Source organism: Rhipicephalus microplus, chromosome 2 (assembly GCF_043290135.1).
Source record: "Rhipicephalus microplus isolate Deutch F79 chromosome 2, USDA_Rmic, whole genome shotgun sequence".
Taxonomy (NCBI): Eukaryota; Metazoa; Arthropoda; class Arachnida; order Ixodida; family Ixodidae; genus Rhipicephalus; species Rhipicephalus microplus.
In genome coordinates, this window is record NC_134701.1 from 62,803,357 (window position 1) to 62,826,757 (window position 23,401).

The 23,401-nt window shown below is 44.5% G+C and overlaps 1 protein-coding gene across 9 annotated transcripts in view; it reads left to right on the top strand.

The window, feature by feature from the left end:
• The window catches only part of LOC119170873 (uncharacterized), a 127,052-nt gene that overhangs the window by 55,743 nt on the left and 47,908 nt on the right, over positions 1–23,401 (top strand). For all 9 annotated transcript variants that reach the window (XM_075886502.1, XM_075886503.1, XM_075886508.1 and 6 more), the window contains one exon: positions 14,281–14,338. In XM_075886502.1, coding sequence (XP_075742617.1) covers positions 14,281–14,338 — 58 coding nt within the window. The remainder of the gene's footprint in view (positions 1–14,280; positions 14,339–23,401) is intronic.

The following is a 23,401-nucleotide window of genomic DNA, read 5'->3' on the forward strand; positions in this document are numbered from 1 at the left end:
ATACAAGTCCGAGGACCCGTGAGACACTTGTTGTCAGACACTCAATGCAGCTCAGGGCACATCCGGTTCCTTCATCGTTGAACAGTTATCCCAGCTTTTCTAGAATTCGAATTCCACTTGCGCAGTGTCATGCTCGCTAGATTCATGACGTCGAGTGCGCCTCGGTAGAAGTTCACAGCGTCGTCTTCCGTTTCCGTTCCCGTCATTAGGTCGTCTTCGTACAGGCTCTCACTGATGGTTTTTGCAATGTGTGAATCACCCTTAATAGTCAAGAAATGATGACGCACTGTGGCTGCGAGAAGGAATGGGCTGCTTTTCACACCGGAGGGCACTCGTTTCATTCTCCAAATTTCTATCACAGGATATGGGTCTTGTTTTGTAGAAAAGTGCTCATACCACAACAACCGAAGGGCATCGTGATATGATGGTGTCACTGAAACTTGCAGGAATGCCTTCTCAATATCTCCAATAAGTTCAATATGAACTAACACCTTCAGTAAGTTTGGGTTCAAGTTAGGCCCTGGCTCCAGGGCTTCGTTCAGAGATATGCCGTGTCACTAGACGATGCATCAAGTATGACCCTAAGCTTGGTAGAAAGGCTATCAGGTCTGAAGACAGGGCGGTGAGGCATGTATTAAACTCTACCTTCGTCGCTGGGGATTTCTTCCTATGGAAGTCGTTCTGCAAAGCCTTGATCTAAGTACTGACGTATAGTTGCGTCATTCTCGATGAGTGTCGTCTAATCTTTCAGTAGTTTCTTCGTGAGGCTCATCAAACGTTTTTCGGCATTTGCTTTGTTGTCAGCGAGACGAATGTTGACAGGTTTCCATGGTAAAGCCACTTCATAGTACTCGTCAGTTTTTTTGATCGATGCCGAAAACGTGCTGATGACTTCTTTACTTTTTTTTTTTTTCGTTTGTGCACAAGAGTCAGTAATTCCTATGCTTTCAAGTTCCCAGAATGATTTCAGTTCATTGGGCAAATTTGTTGTGTCATCTGATACTCCTGCGCAAAGAACGGTCGCGGCTGGGCAACAGGCAGCTGAGCTACTGTTGGGAGTAGCTCCTTTAAATGTCCACCCAAATTTGGTCTTTAGTGCAACAAGTGTGCCCTGCAACTTGAACTCACCGGAAACCAACGACCAGTAATAGTCGGCGTCGATAAGGAGATCAATGCCGCGTCTCCCAACATTCACAATAGTGCGGAGCAGAGTAAGGCACCATAGCCATCTGTTTTAACTCCGAGCGCTGCAAGAGTGGCTATGTTGCGCTGTAGATAGTCATAGAGTCGATGTAGGCCGATAGCCTCATTCAGGTTTCGTAATGATGGCAACTCGACCAATTAAGTCAGATGTTCTTGTATCAAAACGTCTCGTCGACCGAAGTGTTCTTTAAGGAGCTCGGTGGCTGTGGTGTGATTGGCTTCTGTCACCTGGATGCCGTCGATAGCCGATCAGCCTTTCCAGAAAGTGACGACCGCAAGTACGGGAACTTCTCAGAGTCGGAGAGGGTGTCATTTTCGTGCACTGCCCTCAAACTGCTCCCAGAAGGACTGCCACTTCGTGGAAGCGCTGCTAAAGTGCTGTAACTCAAGCTTCGGCAGTTTAACGTGGGTCTGCGCAGCCCTCGAAGGGCAGTCGGTCGGTGCCTGCGTCGCGGCCATTTCTGCTTGTTTTCTTGCTTTTTGCTCTTCAGCTTCTTGGCTGAGCTTCCCAATGCATGTAACGATTCAGTTGTTGTACTCGAATGTTCTGATGTTTCCGCTTGTTTTCTTGCTTTTTGCTCTTCAGCTTCTTGGCTGAGCTTCCCAATGCATGCAATGATTCGGTTGTTGTACTCGGATGTTCTGATGTAATTTTGCCCTGCGTCTGCGTGGCTCAACTAGTGGCTCAATGGTTGTGTCCACTTCGTGTAGCTGTATTTGGATCGCCTTTAGCCTGGCCGACAAGACACTGAGAGCTCCGTCATTCGCATGGCTCGCCAAGAATAATTTGGCTTCCGAAATGAGTTTCGTTACCTGAGTTCTCAAGGCGCTCCTTTTTAACTTGAGTCTGTTCATCCTCGCATCTGTGATGCCTGGTGTCTCCGACTCTGGATAGCCTGGCGTTAGCGTTGCCTTAAGCAATGGCGTCAATTTTGGTTGGCTGCAGTGTCTCCAGGCCTTGTCTGCTTCGTTGACCGTCCTTTGCCAGATGATTATTGCTGTTTTTTCTCAAGGTCATTGTCTTGTCGACGTCTGCTGACACTGATGCCTCAACGGTAAATTCAATATCATTTTCCCCCGAGCTTCGGCACCAAAATACGAGGAAACTATCGCAGGTCAAAAAAGAACCGACTGCTTTGTTTCGGTTGAACAAAAGAACTAACTTTATTTCGATAGAGATGCCCATTGCCGAGCGAGGTTGGGAGAGGACATGGTTGCCAGTTGGTGTAAAGAAAAAGGCTGAACTTCGCAGTTTCTTCACACGTGACCTATATACATGCTTCACAATACAACTTGAAATATTGCAGTAATAATGGGTGGTACAAGCGTACATTGCCATCTGGTGTTAGAACATGTGATTATTACAATGAATTCATGGTTTAAAGGCGCTCACTTTTTACATAAGGCACACACGTTTCTGCACCTATTACCTTAAGGCCACCTAGTGGGTGTATAGCAAGTTTGAGAAGGTTTAGTGCACTAACTGTTTGAAGTGCATACTCAGGGCAGGATATGGCTATAGCGGTCAATGCTTAAAGGCGAATCTTGATGGCCCCCAATTTTTTTAGTGGTCACAGCATGGCAACAGGAGTGAATCGAGTGAGACCTAGCATTGCAAGCTTTGAAGTGACTTTAGGTCTCTGATATTGTCCACCAATGCACAGCAGGCAAAGTTGGAGGCCATGGACAACCAGTTTCGATTTTGGCGATCGGCACAGGAGGCCACTGTTCGTGCTTAGAAGCAGTCCATTGGATTTTTTTTTGCTGCAGAACTCCAAGAACTGTTCACTGCCCCACCCTTGTAATACTGACAATTCTGTGCTTTCGCAAGCATTGCAGTGGGCTGTGCCAATGTCCAGCCCCAAGCACCAAACAAGTCATATCTAGCATTAGCAAACATGAATTTTAATTGAAATCAACTCTCACAACCTGCTACCCTTGCAGAAAAAAGAATTGCCCATACGATTGAGGTTTTTTTTTGAGGCCTGCCACTTTGTGTGGCATCGGCATAGTTTGGTCGATGAGGGTATTTTTTGTGCACAGGTAGCATTTTTTTTCTTTTACTGTGTGCATGTGGTCGCCTGAGTTCAGATGCTCTTACATAATCCAAAGTGTGTGTGTGCACTTGCACATGCACATACACACAGATTCCAGGGTGTATACCAACCTGGAAAAGTCAGGGAACTACTGTAAAACCTGTCCAGGTCATGGAACCTGACGACAGTCTGTGCGCCCCTCACAAAAATAAGCATCTCCATTGATCAAAGCTTAAGAAGTTGCCCCTTCAACTGCAACTACAGCGAACAGCTAGAAGTGGTGTGAAAAAGGGCAGTGCATAATTGTTTCTTCTTAGTGTAAAAACGAAGGGATACACTGACCAAAAGAACAGGATGTTTACTGATGTTTTGCCACACGATATTGTTCACTATAGAAGCCATAAGAAAAGCACAGCATATTTAAGTACACCTAATTATGTGATGGAAGCACCAAAAGGATGGATGTGTCCCATCACCCCTGTTGAGCATATGTGCAGTTTTCTGTTTGTTCAGGGATTCCAGGTGCAGGCATGATAAAAGCTTGTTTTTTTTGGCCACAGCATGCGCGTTTGACCAGTTAATTTGAAGGCCTGCACATTCCATGTGTTCGGCAAGGGTATTCGAGGCTGCACATCATTTGCTGACGTCATATTCGTGTTAAACTCTTTTCTTGAAATCACCGGTCTCATCAATGTACTGGTTGTCACAATCGTGGCAGCCTATGGTGTAAAACAAGACCCGGCAGATTTCCACTCGGCAGCTTGTCCTTTTCATTGACTGAAACATTCCTTAGCTTCCGTGCTGGTATATGCACTATTTTGATGTCTGTAGCTTTTACGTATCACACAGCACATCTGACTTTGCAAGCACAGCATTACTCATGTCGGTAAATTTGTACATATTTGTCGTGGCTACAATTTCGGCTCAGCTTTGGTTAAGGGGTTAGGCTAGAACTTCCATCAAAAGAGGTTTGGGGGGCTATGTCTTGCCTTTTATTATTATTATTACTATTATTAGTAGTGATGCGATGGCAAGTGTCCTCAGCTCTTATTGCTGATAGCTCGAGATTCAAGAGCAGCATTGGGTGACTTCAGCTAAATTTCTCATTTCAGTTTTTTGAGATGGTGATATTAAATCTGTGATTATTTTTTAGCATCGCATATGTAGCACGTAAACGAAAGGTGCATGCCGGCATCTGTTACTCGTCTATGGAATCTACGAAGCTGTTGCGGCCTGATAGATTCCTTCTTTTCACCGCATATTCAAGCGTCAGCGCTTTAAACTCTACTCCCAGCTTTCATTACAGGCGTCTGAGGACTTTCACCGTGCTCCACGTGTAAGAACCCAGAAAAATAAAGCACCAACAAGCATGTGCCCGTCTTGTAAAAAAGAAAAGAGCAAGAGAGCGGTAGAAAGAAGAAAGGAAATTTTGCAGTATGGCTCCATTCTTTTGACATTTTCGTTAGTCAATGTTAAGGCAAGTTGCACAGAATACGTGAGCAGCATTTACTTTTTTTTTGCTGAAAAGTATATTTTATAGGGGTGCAAATTAAGTGAGGTGTGCACAGTGGAGGTTCGGGCTTGGACCAGGGATGACGCCCGAGTGCTGCAAAAAGAGTCTCTTCACCGAACAACGCCTCTTCCTTCATGTTGCCACTGTGCACACTGGTCATCGAGGGGCGTCCATTTCGAACCTCGAACACCATTTCTCCTTAGCTAGCGTTGAAGCTAGTTGAGAAGTAGAAAATTAACTGGTGGGGATGCGAATCAATAGTAAGTACAGCAGTCCAGATCAATGTAATCCAACCCAATCTTACGCGGCCTGCAGGTTGTAGCCATTATAGTGAACTAGAATAAACTCCAGTGGCCGTACCGGCCAGGCGTCCACATCTTCCTTTTACACGAATGCTGCGAGACAGCACCACTTTTACGTTTCATAGCAGCGTTGGCGTAACATTAGCTTTGGTTGTGTTGTCAGACTATCAGGGGCTCCTTCAAACTTGTAGCTGTGGTTAATTTTATTTGTGTGTTTGCTTCCTGATTCTTCTGAACATCAAACAGCAAACTTGCTCAGTGCCTGGGTCAGAAGTTTTGTTCTGGCCAGATATACATATTTTTTCATATCAAGGTTCTATATGAGTTTTATATATCTTTATATCAGTACCTCAAATTTTATTTTTTTACCGCTTGACGGTTTGTTCCCAGTGCACAGAGTTTTCCAAGCAGACGTGATGGTCATGGAATATGCTTTTAATCATCATGGGAAACCTGGAAAAGTCATAGAATTTGGAAAAATCACCCCATCATCTGCTAAGGGGAACCATATGTAGATGCAAAGCAGCGAGCGCTAACGCTTACACTGGTGGCGAGAAACCTGGAGAGGCGCAAAGCATGCAGTGATGGACAATTGTTTCCTACTGGAACATGCCAATCGCTGCTAATGGGCAGTGAGAAACAGAACTTCGTATGGACACAGAGACTTGCAGTCCTCTTTTAGTTGACACGCACGCTGCGAATTTTCATTGTTCAGCAGCGCACTGGAGAAATCTCTCACTGGTACTACCTTGGAGGTCAAGATCCAGTGCCCATATACCGTATTTGCTCGCGTAATTAACGCACTTTTTTTTTTTAAATCGGAGCATAGTTGGGGTGCGTTTATTATGTGGGGCGAATTGTATGGAAACTTTTTTGGGATGAGCAAAAATCTGGTAATGCAAAAAAAGTTAGGTCTCTTGCCTTTCGCAATTGACATACGCGTACAGTGTTTGGGAACAGCTTCTTTGTTGGATGGATGGATGGATATGTGGGGTTTAACGTCCAAAAACCACTATATGACTATGAGAGATGCCATAGTGGAGGGCTCTGGTAATTTCGACCGCCTGGGGTTCTTTAACGTGCGCCCAAATGTGAGCACACGGGCCTACAGCATTTCTGCCTCCATCGAAACGCCTCCAACGAAAATGCAGCCGCCGCTGACGGGATTCGATCCCGCGACCTGCGGGTCAGCAGCCGTGTACCTTAGCCACTAGACAATCACGACGAGGGACAGCTTCTTTGTTTCACTCACTCATCTTCAGTGATTGATGCTGTTGGACCTCTGAGCCTTTCTGCTGCGGCGCGGCTCACATCAAGCAAAACACGTCTTGCCAGATGAAAGGCTTTAATGGAACCAAAGAAAGAAAAAGACAAGGGTGAGCCAGCGCTGCCACGAGGCCAAGTGTCAGCTCGTGAGGAGGCTCAATAATGATGATGACTGCTATTCTGCTGCGAGGGATGAATAAAGGAAGTCACAACAGTCTCCCGCGCTGACAGATGACGCTAGGTGGCTTCTAATGGGTACAGTAGCTGCACAGGACGCTTCACAACATTGCCGTCGGGCAAGCATAAAAAGCAAGTCCTCACGATGCCGTCATGTCCACCGATAAGTTCTTCTATGCGAACCAACGTCCACTGTTGCCTGGGACAATGTTTTTCTCCGAGTAGAACTGCATTGCCTTCCTTCAATATGTGATTTCTTTTTGCTTGTTTGAATGTGTAATTCCCAAGTTCATTGAGGTACTCCTTTAATCAGCGAGACCATAAAGTTTGCAGATCCTCTTCTCTCTTGCTCCACAGTTTCTTCAGTTGATCGTTGGTCGTTGGTCGACTCGGTTTTGATTTTGAGGTCGTAAGGTGGTAGCGTTGTCAGTCTTCTTCCAACGAGAAAATCTGCTGGAGATAGGGGGCACGGCTCATCCACATCATTGTACACATATGTTAAAGGACGAGAATTTATTACTGCTTCCACTTCCGTTAGTGAAGTGACCAACTCTGTCTGATTTACCAAACGTCGAGCAAGCATTTTCTTCAAGCAGGTCTTCACAGAACAAACGAGTCTCTCGTAAAATCCGCCCCACCAAGGAGCACTCGGGAAAATGAATTTCCACTGAATCTTCGAGGAAGAGAAATATGCAAGTACATCGGGATGCCGAATTGTTCGCCACAGCTTCTATAGATCTTCGGACGTTTTGACGAAGGTTCGGGCATTGTCGCTGTACATTGTGTGACAGAGGCCTCGACGTGATATGAATCTCCGAAGTGCACAAAGGAAAGCCACCGTCGTAAAATCTTCAACAAGTTCCAAGTGAACAGCTCTTGTTACAGCACAAGTAAAAAGAGTGATGTAAGAGCGCTGGTGAAGATGCCCTTTGATGTAAAGTGGAATCTACTCCACTTACAAGAAACGGAGGCATTTGTTTACAACGATCCTGGGGCATACAAGGTGAAACTTGTTCAACTGGTTTAGACTGTAGGCGTTGGCAGATGACACACCGTCGTATTGTTTTTTTCACCAGCTGTCGTAATTGTGGAATCCAGTATTGTTCCCTTATTTGAGTCAGTATGTCTTGTACTCCTTCGTGGAAGACTTTTTCGTGAGCATGATTGATTATTAAAGTAACGAGGTGAAAGTCTTTCGGTAGGAGGATTGGATGGCAAGAACCGTACGAGTCGTCCGTAATCTGAACTTTTCCTTGTACCCGAAGCAGTCCGTTGTTGTCGAGGAACAATCTTAATTGTCCAACTGGACTTTGGGAAGGAATCGGATTCTCGTTTGCGACGCAGTTGGCTTCGTTACCAAAGTGAGCTCTCTGTTCTACGCGAATCAAGTAGCACTCTGCCTGTTGAATTTCTTCAGCAGACAGCTCCTCGAACCTATCGCTTTCCTTCTTCAACTTTTTAACATAACGGAAAACCCATGCCGTTACTCTTACAAGTTTTGTGAGGCTGCTGAATCGTTCGTTATCGATCAGCGTTGGCATCGATGTTCTCGTGTTAACAGCGTGGATATTGATTTGTGGCCTTGTCTCAGCTGCCTCGAGTTTTCTCTTTTCGAGGTCAAAGTTTCCCCTGAATTCAGGCCAGAATGTATGAGACATGGCAAGCCATCCGGGTCCATACCACCACAACTGTGATTTACTCAGTTTGTGTACAGTCAAGCCTCCAGTGAGCTAATCTGCAGGGTTCTCTTTTCCGGGACAAAATCGCCATCGAGAATATTCTGTCAAATTTCTGATTTCCTGCATCTTGTTCCGTACGAATGCCTTCCAAGAAACGGGGTCGTTGTAAATCCAGCAAAGGGTAATCTGGGAATCTGACCAAAATGTTACTTCACCAATGCCCAGGTCGCAGTTCTTGATGATGTAGGCATATAGGCGGGCTGCAAGCAAAGCTGACATCAATTCCAGCCTCGCCAAGGTAACCGTCTTCAACGGTGCAACTCTTGTCTTTGCCATTAATAGTATAGTGTGGACGGTACCACTTGAGTCGACGGTACGAAAGTAGGCTACAGCACCGTATGTTGACTCACTAGCATCGGAAAAGATGTGCAGTTCTGCCTTTTGATAAACGCCTTCGCTGCCCGCTGCGAGGAACCTAGGAATACTGATCTCATGTAGCATGGCTACCTCCTTGCTCCATTTTTTCTAGACAGCTGACAGCTTCATTGGCATGGTGTCATCCCAGCCGAGGTTTTCCCTCCAGAGATCTTGTAGGAAGATCTTCACCCTTACTTTAAAGGGCGACAGAAATTCCAAAGGGTCGTAGATCCTTGCAACAGCTTGGAGCACAAAGCTTTTGGTAATTCGATGCTTCTCCATAAACTGTAGAATATCCTGGGGCCTAAACGAAAAGGTATCCGTCTGTTTGTTCCAATAAAGTCCTAGGACTTTCAGAGGTCCAGAAGGTGAGCAAAGTGATTATTCGGAAGAAGTGATTCCTTGTTATCCGTCTGTTTGTTCCAATAAAGTCCTAGGACTTTCAGAGGTCCAGAAGGTGAGCAAAGTGATTTTTCGGAAGAAGTGATTCCTTGTACGAAGACGGCAGATAGAACGGGATTGTTGCTGGCCCATTTACAAATGTTCATTGAAGCATCTTTGAAGATTTTAATGATCTCTTTATGCATTTGAATAGCTTGTTCAATGGTGTCAGCGCCAATAAGAAGATCATATATATGGAGTCTTTCAATAGCCGGGCTGTCGAAGGAAAGCGATTTTCTTCGGACCTGAAGTGGTGCTTTAGGGTTGCAGTCATTAGGAAAGGACTTGAAGTAGCTCCAAAGGGCACTCTCATCATTCTCCAAACTTCTGTTTCCAGCAGTGCGCTGTCCACTTGAGGTGAAGTCTTGAACCACAAGAAGCGAAGTGCATCTCTGTCGTGTTCTTGCAGGCCAATTTGAAAGAACGCCTTCTCAACAACAGCATTCATTGCTATCTTGTAGCGTCGGAAACGAAGCAGTAGCGTCACGTCGGGATTTAGATTTGGGCCGGCTTCTAAACTGTCATTTAAGGACTTCATCCCGGATTCGTGAGACGAAGCGTCAAACACAATGCGTACCTTCGTAGTAGATCGATCCTCTCGTATGACGGCTCGGTGTGGCATATAATACCGGGGTCCAATTGGTTGCTCTTCTTTTGAAGGTACTTTTTCTGCATATCCCTCTTCGAGGTACATTCGAATAGTTGCTTCGTATTGTTTTAAGAGCTCACTGTCTTTGTTAAGCTTCTTCATCAAACTGTGCAGATGTTTGAGTGCAACAGCGTAGTTTTCACCCAGACCAACCCTTTCCTTCCACGGTAGCGCTACTTCATATCGATTGTTTTTCTTATTGATGTTGTTCTCAAAATTTGCCAGCACCGATTCAGCGACCGTCGTTTCTTCATTTTCGGACTGGATACCGGTGCTTTCTATATCCCAGAAACGAGTCAAAAGTTTCGAGATATCTTGCTCGGTCACTGTGGATTGTAGGACTGCAATACTGGCACACTGTGTAACATCAGCTGCAGTAGACAATGGTCCTTGCACAGTCCATCCAGTTTCGTCTTGAAAGCTTTCAGCTTTTCGAACACAGGCTTCACAGTACCCATTACTATATCCCAATAATAGTCTGATCCAATAAGGACCGCAATCTGTTTGTCTTCTACTACTTGTAAAGAGAGAGGTGGCGTATCCAAGTGCATCTTGTTCATTTCTCTTATAACCTTTTCTTCTGGTACCGGAATGCATTCAGTGCATATCGTGTCCACCACCAGCACCTCTATTGAAATCAGAAGCTTCTGGTTCGCAGGGAGAATCGATACACGTACCTTTTTCATGGTTTTCCGTATGTTATAACCCCCGAAAACACCGATGGCTAACGTTTCCTCTTCTATTAGTTCGCATCCAAGTCTTCCATAAGCTTTGGTTGTAATGAAGCTTCGCTGACTTCCGCCATCAAAAAGGACTCGGTAGCGACCGTATGATTTGGTGCCCAATACGGTGGCTGTCAGACTCTGGAGCATTACGACTGACCTTGCCTGCTTGGACACCAGATTGACCGATGCAGATATCACCTTCTTATCGTTTTTGATGTCGTCGGATGCGCAAACAAATGTTGCGTGCCTTCTTGCGCACTTGCTGCATTTTAAACGGCTTCTTCAATTTTTCGCCATGTGGCCCTGCTTTAGGCAACGAAAGCATCGTCCAGCTTTGATGAGCATCTCCCTTTTGTTTGAGAAGTCGATATTCTTCGTATCACAGACTTCGGCAGAATGCTTCTCAGGCCGGCAGAACAGACATTGTTGTGGACTTTTTGTTGAGCTTTGTAGAGCAGCTGTCGTGGAAACGTCACGTGGAAGACTGTGTTTTAGTCCTTCCTTATCTGGGGCTCGACGAGTTTCTGTTACGTCTTGTTCAGCAACAGCTTCCCGACAAGTGAGTTGAAGTTCGAAGAATTCTAAAAGCATTCGAAGATCGTTATCTTCTGGAACCGTTACACGGTTTGAATTGCCTTGCGTATTCGAAGAGGATGCAGCTGACGAGGATGCCTTGTGCATCTCGTGAAAACGCAGCACCATGTCCGTCGGTAGAACTCTTAGCAGGATTTCCCGAAGCATGGAGCAATAAGTTGTCGAGTTTGTGCCAAGCGCCTTGAGGCTTCGAATATGAACCTTTAACTTGTCGTAAAGTTGCCTCGGCTTACGAACGTCTGCTGACGACGACACCGGCTTTAGATCCAGCAAACCTTGCAAATGGTCGTGCACTATGATCTGTTCATCTCCGAAACGCTTCTTTAAAATTTCAATAGCGTCTTTATAGCACTCTTCGGTAGCTTGTAATCCCGATATGGCCGACGCGGCCGCTCCGGTAACCAAACTGTTCAAGTAGTTGAACTTGTCAGCTATGCTTAACTCGCTATTGTTGTGGACTGCTGATGTAAACTTCGTCCAAAATCTCGGCCATAGTCTGCGGTTACCATCAAATTTTACGAGTTCTAGTTGGGGAAGCTTGCTTTTGCCAGATGATAACGGGTGAACGTTCGTAAGTAGTGGGGCTGGAGGAGCCAGACATTCATTCAGCTTGACTCGTAGATTCGCTGTGAGAGTAACAACCTTGTCGCGGTATTCTCCAGCGTCTAACGTCTCGCTGTCCAACAGGTCGTCTGGTGTCTCCTCAAAAATTGCCTCATCCACTTTGTCTTTCTGACCATAAAATGAGCTTATTCGGTCGAGGAATACACTTACTGCTGCTGTAGTGACGGCTTGATTTCCTCGCAAGTGGTCTTCCGCCTCGGACAACAGAACATCTAGTTGGGATCGCAAGCTATGGCGTCGTCTAAGATATCATTCCATTCTGCCGCCCGGAGTCGATGTATCTCGCCAAGATCGCAGGTGCCGTCTTCCGAGGTGTAGCGGCTCCTAACGTCGATGATGTTAGCGTCGTCAATGGTCCCGGGTTTTCGGCACCATGTGTTGGACCTCTGAGCCTTTCTGCTGCGGCGTGGCTCGCATCAAGCAAAACACGTCTTGCCAGATGAAAGGCTTTAATGGAACCAAAGAAAGAAAAAGACAAGGGTGAGCCGATGCTGCCACGAGGCCAAGCGTCAGCTCGTGAGGAGGCTCAATAATGATGATGACTGCTATTCTGCTGCGAGGGATGAATAAAGGAAGTCACAACAGATGCCACTATCTTCTGCTAGCTGTCCCTGCGCCACCCACACATGCCATAGCAGCATTTCGCGACTATCTTTTCTCGCAAGTGTTTTACCGCAACAGTGGTATCTGCTGTGATCTCGATAGGCGCCCACAAGCATGGGCTACGATGAACTTTGTCAACTTCGTGGCAACCTCGCACGACGACCGCGACGACGCTCTTGACATTGTAGCAAGTAACTAATATTGCAGCATACTACCACCGAAGCATCAAAACGAACTGTTGATTAAAGAATAATGACAGAATACGGCTGTTGCCCCGCTGTTGACATGAGAAGTTACTGTAGAAAAGGTAGCCTATGTCTTGTGTTCCTTGGACTACGTACGGATAACAAGCAGGAAGAGCAAATTGCAACCGAACCAAGAATCGAGGGTGCTACTGTACCATGTTATGGAATTCGTCACGATCCATTCTGAGCGACAAAAGACTTACTTTTTGTTTTTCAGAAACCTGGAACGCGATAGGAACGAATGGCCCTCCGCGACAGCTATGGCGACAGCAAATCTTGTCATTGTCGCTCGTAAATTGAAAGCATTTGGTTGGGCCTTAAAGTATCGTATTTGCAGGAAGCGACTGTCGGTCGGCGCAGGCAGTTTCATGACCTTTGCCCGCTATGTGCTTATCAGCTGCTATGCCTCAAGCTCGCACTGCTCGTGAACCCTGCTGTCACGCATAAATAAAGAAAATCTGGGGACTTGCCACGCATAGATAGAAAGCAAAAAAAAAAAAAAATACGGCACGCGGCAGTGGGTGAAGGTGGGGAGGGAGCCAGCCGAGGTTGCCGAAGGGGCTTGGCATAATAATAAAATAATAATAAAATCCGAAGAGATCCCAGCGGGCAAGGAGGTGCCTTGTGTCAGTTAGCGAGACAGCAGCGGATGTATGTAGTGGGTGCGTTTATTACGTGGGGAAAAATTTTGACGACTGAAGTTGAGGGTGCGTTTATTGTGTGAGTGCGTTCATTACGCGAGTAAATACTATGGAGTGGTCAGTGAGCAGTTGTGCAGTGCGAGCAGCCTGTTTTCTCAATCGAGAAACTCACTAGCAGACGCTGTCGGCATTGGGAGGGGAAGGAGGGGGAGAAGACACGCATGCGCAATGGAGGTGGAAATATCGTGGGGAGGAATGCTTAGAGGAAAGAGAGGGGGGAGCAAGTGTAGGTTGGCAGACACTTCCTGCGTCGGTGTTGCGAGGTGAGAGAGGGGGAATAGACACACATGCACACTGAGGGTGTTCATGATGCACACCGAATTGAACTACACGAATTTGCCTGGTCTTCGTACTTGCGGTTGGTGAATCGCACTTGTGGCTTCGTTTATTGCTGGTTTCGGTTTCGTTTTGAAAGAAAGAACAAATTCTTTTCAATTTCATGACCCGATTCGAAATGGTAAGCCTAAAGGAATAAGGTGGTGAAACGCAACCGTTTAACATTTGTTGATTTTTCTTTCGTGAGAAAACAGCTACAAGACACACGAACACACATGGAGCCAGTAGCAGGCCAGAAGTACAAAGATTAGACAAATTTGTGTACTACCCATCATTCCTATGCTCGCTGAAGCGCCGTGCATTGCAGCTCTCATAGACACTAGCGCCAGAGTTCCCTCTAGCATATATTAGGAAACTGTATGCGTAGCACGAGTAGCAAGCTCAGTCTTCTTCCACAATCAGGCCACTGACCTGTACTCACTCGTTCTTAACCTGTTCTTCCATTACCCTGTCTCTCCAATTGCTTGTGATCTTTAATTTATATTTCATTGCTTGTAGCACATTCTATGGCCTTTCTCTTGAACTCAGTGTTTCTGATTTCGAGTTTAGTACTGGCAGAATGCTTGGTTAGTGGTTGTTTTAAGGGAATACTGCCAGTTTGTATGCCGGAATTGAGGCAGGGGTGAGTGATACATTGGAAATAATCCAATGCAGGAAATGCAGAAGTGTGAAGGAACAGAGTTAAATATAGAGTAGGCTTTTGTGTTCAGTGCTGTAAGTGGCATAAGCGATACAACGTAGCATGCGTGCCTGCCTATCCCTGTTGCAGATTTGGACAAGGCTGATGAGGCTGGTCATGCTGAAGAAGCCAGTAGCAGCAGCCAAGCGTGAGTGCATAAGTTTTTCCCTGCAAATGAGAACTCATTTGCAATATTTGTGTACATGTGCTTTGAGTTGTTGATGAATTTGCCCTCACGCTTTCGATTGCTAGCTTCCTGGTTAGCTTAATTGGCAGAGCAACCGCACCGGAATGGCATTGGTCCCGAGTTCGAACCCCGGGCCAGAACATATTTTTCAGCAACTAAGAAGCTGTTCTTTCTGAAAAATTCATGCCGCTTTGTGCTAGAACCGGGTGGTTGTCTTCTTTCCCTTTTTTAACTTTTTCTCTGCACTTTATTGATAGCTGTTTGACCTGCTGCGGTGCTCTAGGGGTCATGCTGCTCAACTGCTGACCCGAAAGTTGTGGAATCGAATCTCGCCCGTAACAGCCACATTTCCATGGAGGTGAAATGCTGGAGGCTTATTTACTTAGCCTCAAGTGCACGTTTTTATGTACTTTGATTTGGGCTAGCTGGTTCATAGTACTCAATTTGAAAGGGCTGTGCAAAGACAAAAGGAAAAAGAAAGACAGTTCTCTTTGTCTCTACTGTCTTTCTTTTTCCCTTTGTCCTTGCACTGCCCTTTCAAAATGAGTACGTTTTCAGGAACCTTGGTGGTAAAAATTTTCATAGCCCTTCACTGCAGCATTCCTCATAATAATATTGTGGTTTCAAAATGTAAAACCCTAGTAATTAGTATTACAACTGTTTGCTCTGCTCTTGATGGTCCACGAGCAACAATCCACCATTCACAAGAGCATCTATGCTCATTCTGTGGGATTTTGTCATATCAACAGGGGTGCAACAACCGTGCCAATTTGATACAATTCCCTATTGCTGCGCTGCGCTGTGCCAAAACCGTGAAATTGGCTGAAATTGCGCTATGCTGTGCCAAAATGCCCAGTCAACCTCAAAATTTTCTCAGGTGCTCTAATTTCGGCGAGAAATGCAGGCCACGTCAGCCACCTACAGTTTGCACCATCAGTCAAAGCGAGCGAACCCTAACTGTAGTGCCTAGAATATACTTAAAATATTCTAGGAACCCGCCCGACGCTCGCGAGACACTACCGACCAGATAAAGTAACAACGTTATGTGCCCATCGGTCTGCTGACCACAGCAGATACCTATTGGCAGAACGATGAAACTTCAAGATGAAAATGCGTTGCTGTAGCCACGAACGCTCGCTTTGCGGGAAATGTAAATTTCCTAGCTTGATAACGTGGCTCTATGGCTTTTTAGGAACTAGAGCTGGAAGCATATGCAGTGTTTTTCTCGTGCAAACAAGCTTGACGCGTTGCGAACGCCGGTGTTGCCAGCGACCACGTTGATTGCCTTAACAGTGACACATAAAACTTTTTTTTTGTCTTAAAGTTGCGTCGTCTCGGCCATGGTCCTAGCAATATATATCTGGTACCGTTGCAAGGCCAACGGGCGCGTGCTGTTGTCACTCTACCTGGTCGAACACATGTTGTAAGCAAGCCAAAGCTGCACCTAACCTAAAGTCAACGAAAAAAAAAAGAGCGAAAATGGGGGGTGGGTGGGGGAAAGGCATACCAGTTAGAAAATTTCTTGGCTTTGGTTCTAACCCGTGCAGAGAATGCTGCTTAAGCCACCTTCGCCACAGTACACTGGTGCCGTGCGGAAAAGAATATTGAGATTTAGAAGGGGCTGTTAGCGCTAGTCATGGGATACTGCACATTTTGTTCAGTTATACGTTTGTACGCCGTGCAATTCTGAGTATCACTGTTGTATGAATAAGATACTGGCAATCATTTGGAGCAGTGTATGACACTTCTTGCCCCACCATGGTGGTCTAGTGGCTATGGTACTCGGCTGCTGACCCGCAGGTCGCGGAATCGAATCTCGGCTGCGGCAGCTGCATTTTCAATGGAGACGGAAATGCTGTAGGCCCGTGTGCTCAGATTTGGGTGCACTTTAAAAAACCGCAGGTGGTCGAAATTTCCGGAGCACCTCCACTATGGCATCTCTCATAATCATATGGTGGTTTTGAGACGTTAAACCCCACATATCAATCATGACATTTCTGCTCCACCCCTCCGCCCCCAAAAGAAACCAAATGTGTGCCAGTTTTTTCCTTTTTTTGCCACCCCTACTCCTCGGTTTTACGAATCGATGAATTTCAAGGTCGTGAGCTTGGCAAACCCATATTTAAATTCGTAGAGTCTGTCAAATGATTTAACAGGCACAGCAAATGCTAATATAGGCTTTATCATTGTTTGCTCAATGGGTTGGTTCAAAATACTACTTTAATTGAAATAGCAGTGCTCATGTTTACACTGCACGATTTGGTTGATGTTAAATGGCTTACACATTTTTTTTCTAAACATAATCCTTCTTTTTTATACTGCCCGAAATTTGGTATTTCATGATGAAAAATGCATGGTTTTTCCCCCATAACCTGCTCTAAATTTGGATTTAGTGCTCCAGAAGTAACAGTTTGTTGCTCTGAAAATTGCTCCAAATTGTACGTCGGCTGTTGCACCTCTGCATTAACCGTTTAATTTTCTTTTTGGGGGATGGGAGAGGGGGGGGGGAGTTTTTTTTTTTTTGTCTGAAAGGATATTGAAAATTTTGCTTCTGATGAAACTTGACACAAAACTGACAAACTTAACTGACTAAAGAAGTTTGAAGTGAATCGAAGTCAAAATAGCAGAATGAATCGTATTGTTCAATGACCAATTAGTGTCTTTCATGATTTGATAGATATTTTCTTCACCGAGAAACTGGAAAATATAGCACGTCAAGTCATCAAAGTAAATTTCGGAGTCTGAACATATAGCTTCTCAAGAGCTGTACATTGATGAAAGTCTGCTTTTCTGCGACAATGCATGAGCAATGTACATATCAACTTCACTGGACAACCAATTCTAAACACAAGTGTTGAAAAAATGTGAAATTGGCAGTTAAAATGAAAGGAATTGCCAAGCTGGGCTGCCATCTATAAAGCGACATACAAACTATCTTGTAAACAAGTTAGTCTCGCTCTAAACGCCCTAGAGGAGATCGTCTCTCAAGGGGACGAGCCACGCTGGCTCAAGATAGTTTGGGCACAGTTTGGAAAAAAGGCGCTGTGCTCGTCTGAAACTGGGAAGGGGCTAACAAGGTCTTTTATTGTGTTCCCATTTGCATACTGTTCACTGATGCCACTTATAATCACAGCATCAGAATTGGAATGAATTAATAATTATGATAAGATTTACGGAATATTTACACACAGCAGAAAGTCCAAAAAGTCAAGTTTTTCAATACAATTACAATCCCTTAAGGGCAGAAGCAGGTTAGATAATGTTAATAAACTAGTTAGTGAAATACACATTTTTTACCATAGATTAACGCAATAGCACAAATGTTTCAAACAAGGTTCATCAATATAGTGCAAAAGTAGCACATCAAATAGCAACTATTGCTGACACACTAACAAAGATAAGTTATCTCAGAGTTGCGTACCATCGCCAGGCTTGAGTTTCTTGTGGGGCATTGTAATTTGGTCGTTGCCTGCTTTAGAGACCTCGGAATGTAAGTCGCACAACAAACTGAGATGCTATATGTATTCTAATTAGGGTGTGTGAATATCAAATTTTATAATATGAATGGAATAAGAATACACAGACTCAAATATGAATCAAATATTAGATAACCCAGAGATGCAATTTTTTTCAACAGTAATTCTCTACTTTACCATATGTTTATGTTGAAAACAGTACATTTGTTAGCTATGCAAATCTCTTATTGCACAAAAAAATGCCATCATTTGTACTTGCCAGAAAGCACTGTGCTCGATAGCCAAGCTTATGAGTATGCCACAGACAACTCCAGAAGAGCGCCGACAGCGGAAACGTAAGAGAGCTCCCATTCGCCGAGCCGATGATGCAGTCCGGGCACAAGAACAGGCTGAGGAGGCCGAATGAACTGCATATCGATGATCCGGCAGCCTTCTAAGCCTCGCTAAATCGCGAACGAGAATGAAAGTGTTGATGGCAGGTGGATTCTGCAAACCACGCCGCTGAGTTCGCTTGCAATTTCCAACCCTTGCAATAACGTGATGTCAATGTGACAATTGAGAGTGAGTGTTTGCCGGGGCGAACACCCGCTTTCGGCGGCAGCTTCTCAAGTGGCACATTGGCTTTGGCGGCGAGGTTTGTGACTGCGTGCGGCTCAAAAACAGCCACTGTGATTAACGCATTGCAAAACGCATTTAACCGCTCAATACACTCCTCCATGATCGTGATCATGCGAGTTACATTGTGCGGCATGTGAAATTAACACTGTGGTAAACTGAAGCCGATTGTGTGTATAACCTCGTTAAGAAACACAAACATGTAACCAATAATTGTGAAAGGCTTCAGTGCAGTGTCGAGTGGAACCGGCTGCTAAACACCAGGGCTGGACGTTTCAGCTTTCACTGGATCATTTGTATGGAGTACTTGGGCGGTGATTTTTTTGCTTTCTTTAATGTAACCACAACTCCCAGTGATGAGGGCACTATTTCGCCGCATTGTGATCACCTTGAGCGCACTGGCTGTTGATGGCAGTAAACTGACGTTGGCAAAATAGCGAGCTTGCAGCAAAGGAGTTATGGTGGATTGATTGCAGATGATGCTACCGCGCGAGTGTGATGTGCGTACGACTGATTTCCAGAGGCACTTCTGAAAGCACTGCTTAACCACGCAGTAAACTGCCTAAAATTTTTGTCACTTCAAGTATGCTGCCATTACTAAAAGAGAAATATATGTGATGACGCCATTGTGATGTTACCCAAAGTGCATGGCCTTTTCTCTGTCATTGCACGGTAAAACACTTCAGCTCATTGGTATGATCGCACGCTACCATCACATGTCGGAACTATGACAGGGAATACACAGAACCATCCGAGGAATACATGCGGACGTTGCTGACAGAGCGAGACAGCTGACGAACGACTCATCAAGTTTTCGTCGACGCATGCGCTGAAGTTTTTGCTATGATCTATTAGCTAAAACCGGCGCAGCTACTTATGCAGGGCGTTACTGCAAGCAGCGAGCTACAAGCTGTAGGTCGCCTACTAGGTAAGCTGGCTACGTCAGCGCTGCTCCTCGCCATAATGTACGCATGCATTTGCCCTTGTGCAGTGACATTTTTTCTTTCTGCTGGATCATCTCTGGACTGTGCGACGGTGTAGTGAGTATTTTGCGGTGTTTTTTATTACAAATGGTGACATTGTGTACAAATTAGTGGTGGCGCTTATGCCTTGGCTACCCACCCACCTTCTCACTTCTTAGTTGGCTTCCAACCTGGACTAACATTAAATAGCTTAATTTGCTTCTGCTTTCTCATGCAAAATTGCTGCTGTTGTTGCTGTTGGAGAAAAACTCTAGGCTCTTTCTTGATAGTTGAGCTCTCATATCTTTTTATTATATATGTCTACCTTCTTAAGTTATTTAATGATGGTTTGTACACTCGCAAAATGGAAACTCATACCGGAACCTAAAATGGGATAAGCCAAACTAAAAGAAAGGCGAAACGCAGGGCGAGTCTGTTATGTGTGTTCACTGCTCAGTTAACGAAAACGATTTTAGAGTATCTTGTTGGGTATGCACAGCATGAAATGAGTGGTCGCTATACCTAAATAAAATCAAACGTTGCAAAGAAAAGAAATAATTGCATTGCGAGACAAGTGAGGTGGGTGAGCAGTCGATCGATGACATGGGGTGGCACATCCTGTTGCGCATATTTTAATTGTGCCACGAATGAGCCTTTCATGAGCACGTGAAACAGTGATAAAGAAAATGGCATGTGCAGAGAATGAACACGTATAGGGAAGAAGGCCAAAAATACGAACGACGACACGAATCACGAGAGCAGTAATATGCTTCCAATAGCATGAGAGGCTGATACACATGTGCTTCTAATAACATCTTGTGCAAATGTTCTGCTGTTATAGTTTGAGGAACAACTTATTTCTTGCTTCATTATATTTTCCGACGGTGAGTAGTGTCATTTGAACGAAATATTATGAACTTTGCTAACTGTGTGTAAAATAAAAAGACCTTAACTGAAGCATACGAACGTGTCTGATGAATTTTCCTTCTCATTCTGAAAATATTATTGTATTTTCTTTTCTCTGTGACACACCGAGAACCAATCTCTAATATTCAGAGACTTAGCGCAGTAAACATGGTATGATGTTTTTATTCTTAGAAATGTTTACGCGTGGACGAGAGAACTGAGCTTAGACATAGCTCGCTTGTTTATGAGAACAAGTTAACAGTATTTATACTATGGTATAATTGCAGCCCTTCTAAATGCACAAAGAATTAATATTTGACCCTTTAGATTTTCTTCAAGCAGCCGCGTCCTGTTCAATGAGGGGCTGCTTCCGCCACTGTGATCACGTCAGTGCCCCGAAAAGAAATGATGTTGGATGTAACTTTTGGTTGATTAAAGACTGTTCAGTCTCCTCCCACTCAACACGAAACAGAATGAATAGTTCGTTAGGGAGTACAATAATAAAAGACAAGGCACGATGTGCCAACGATCCCCCCCCTGCGCAGCTTACGCGAATGTGCCACGAATGCGCTCCGATGGACTGCGGCGCCACCTGTGCATGCATCAACGGCACGGCCACGGCCTTGTATGGGGATGGTGCGGAGACGGCAGACAAGCCAGTATATTTTAGGGACCATGCTTATGCTAAAGGAGCGAAACCAGAAGTTCTTCATGATAACATATCCAACTAATTATTCGAAAAAATAAAATATTCAAGTTACTTTGAATATTAGAAACTGTCAAATATCTGATTTGGAATTCAATACGAATATTACCATTGCAATATTCAACGAATATGCAAAAGTTTCAAATATCGGACAAACCTAATTTTATTGTATATAAATGCCAAACGTGCTGATGTTTGAAAACGAATCAATAATATAAAAAAAATCTAGAACTGTCGAAATGCTTTGGAGTTAGCGATTTTACCTACCTACACAGTACAGGCACTCATGAATGTTGCCTGCTACCTGATGCCAATTTGTAATAAAGGCTGTCTTATGTTTGCTGCCATGGCTACGAGTGGTGCTTGTTAACATTTTCGCGTTTACGCTTACAGAAGCGCCTCATAAAGCGGATACAATTACAGTCTCTGCCGTAGCTCAATTTTTAGAGCATCAGAAGGGGGTGGATTCAGTTCAGCCTGGTGGCAAGGTGTTTTTCCTTGCTTTTTATTTTAATTACCCTTTATGTCGTGCTTTAATTTAAAACCTGAAATAATGCTGCCTATTGCTTCATTATCCGTTGACTTTGTTTGGTTGTACGTTATGCACAGTCTCCTTGATTCATTCTTCTTCTGCACTCATGTCTGTTGCATTTGAAAAAAAAAAAGTTCTTGCATCCTGCACGCACATTTCACAGGGTGAAGCTAAGTACCCAGATTTTTTCCCTTTTATCCAAGTACCGACGACTGCTTCTTCCGACCCTCTCTCACGTCCAGCTGACATCTGCTGCCATGTTCTTATTAGCTTAGAAGATTTACAAAGCCATGTAGATTTAAGTATATTAGCCATGCAGCTTTCTGGGGAAAGATATGCGAATGCTACACATTTTTTTCTCCTGATAATTCCTCGTCACTAGCGAGCAGAGGACGCATCCCCTGCCTTTTCATCCTGTGCTGGAAAAGCATTAATTACGAAGAACATAGCTACCAAAAATGAGCATTGTCGAATGAGATTCGTCGGTGGCTCTTCAATGGTTGCGGCTACTAAAAAAGAAAAGAAATATATTGTGATTTCATGTTTTGCAACAGTGCTACAAAGCCAAACAAAATTTGCTTTGAATTTACGGACACTGTAAATTATGTATTAAAGGATTCCTAACAGCAAATTAGGAAACTCGAGATGCTTGTGTTGTTGGAGAGTCTGCATGTGAGGGCACTTCTGACCAACTACTAGTGACGAGCATTGCCTATACTATGTTTTAACTTGGTCCTAAACTAAGGGTGAGGGCTCATTTGAGTTATCAGCACCAATCGACATATTCTCTAGTTTGACGTGAACAGAGGACCCATGTGAATTCCATAAGGCGAGTATTGTCGACGTCAGAGAATGTGTGCGGTACGCGCACAATACGCTGACTGGCACCCTGCGAGGACTGTTGTTTGTCAACCCTCTCGCTTTGTTGTCGTGCTGCTCTGAAAATTATTTTGGATGCTTTACAACAGGAATGCTTTTCTTTTTTCGAGGGGGGGCATGCTCAATATACCCACGACGTTACATTACGTGCCCGCGGGTACCCCGATTGGGAAATTGCGCATTCAGCATCACCGAAGCTTGCGTGCATTAGTGTTCAGGCACTCCCCTGCTGAAGTGCGCTAGTTTCTTATGGTATTTAGGTGGGCATTTTGAACTGATGCAAAATCGTTCTGAATTAATGACTCTAGCATTAATTATACGATGTATTAGAGCGCTTATGATTCAATTGAGGGATTTCCAGATGCAGAGCTACTAATTACTGTAAAAATGTTGCAAATAAAAACTTTTGCTGTCAGGATTCCGTTAGCTTCTCTGTGTTTCTGGATTGCTAAGATAACAAAGGCGTAAATGTGAGTGGCCATAGTGTTGGTGTTGTCTGTCGGGGCAGAGTGAATCCAATCGGGCCAACAGAAAACCTTTTTGCGTTAATCAATTATGTTGTACTTCTCTGCTTTTGTAAAATTAAGCGAATGTGTAATTGTAAATGTGTTGACTTTTAAAGTGAGCTTTTTGAGTTCAAGACTTGTGAAACTGCTAAGCTTGTTTAAGGCATTGCAATCATAAGTGTCCTACGATGTTTTTAGCACTGTTGGTAACCTAGTGTTGTGAAAATAGTGTTGTGCATAAGAATACCTGACACATTAGACTTTTTGCAGCAACAGTTTCGGCAGTATGCTTGCTGCCACTGTTGCAGGAGCAACAGTCATAAGCAGATGTTTAGGCATTGAATAAAACGTGTTTTACGCTCTGAGACTAGGCTGGCTGAACAAGGTTTAAACATCAAAATTAGGCAGGCTGAACACGTTTCAGGACTCCTATATCGTAAAT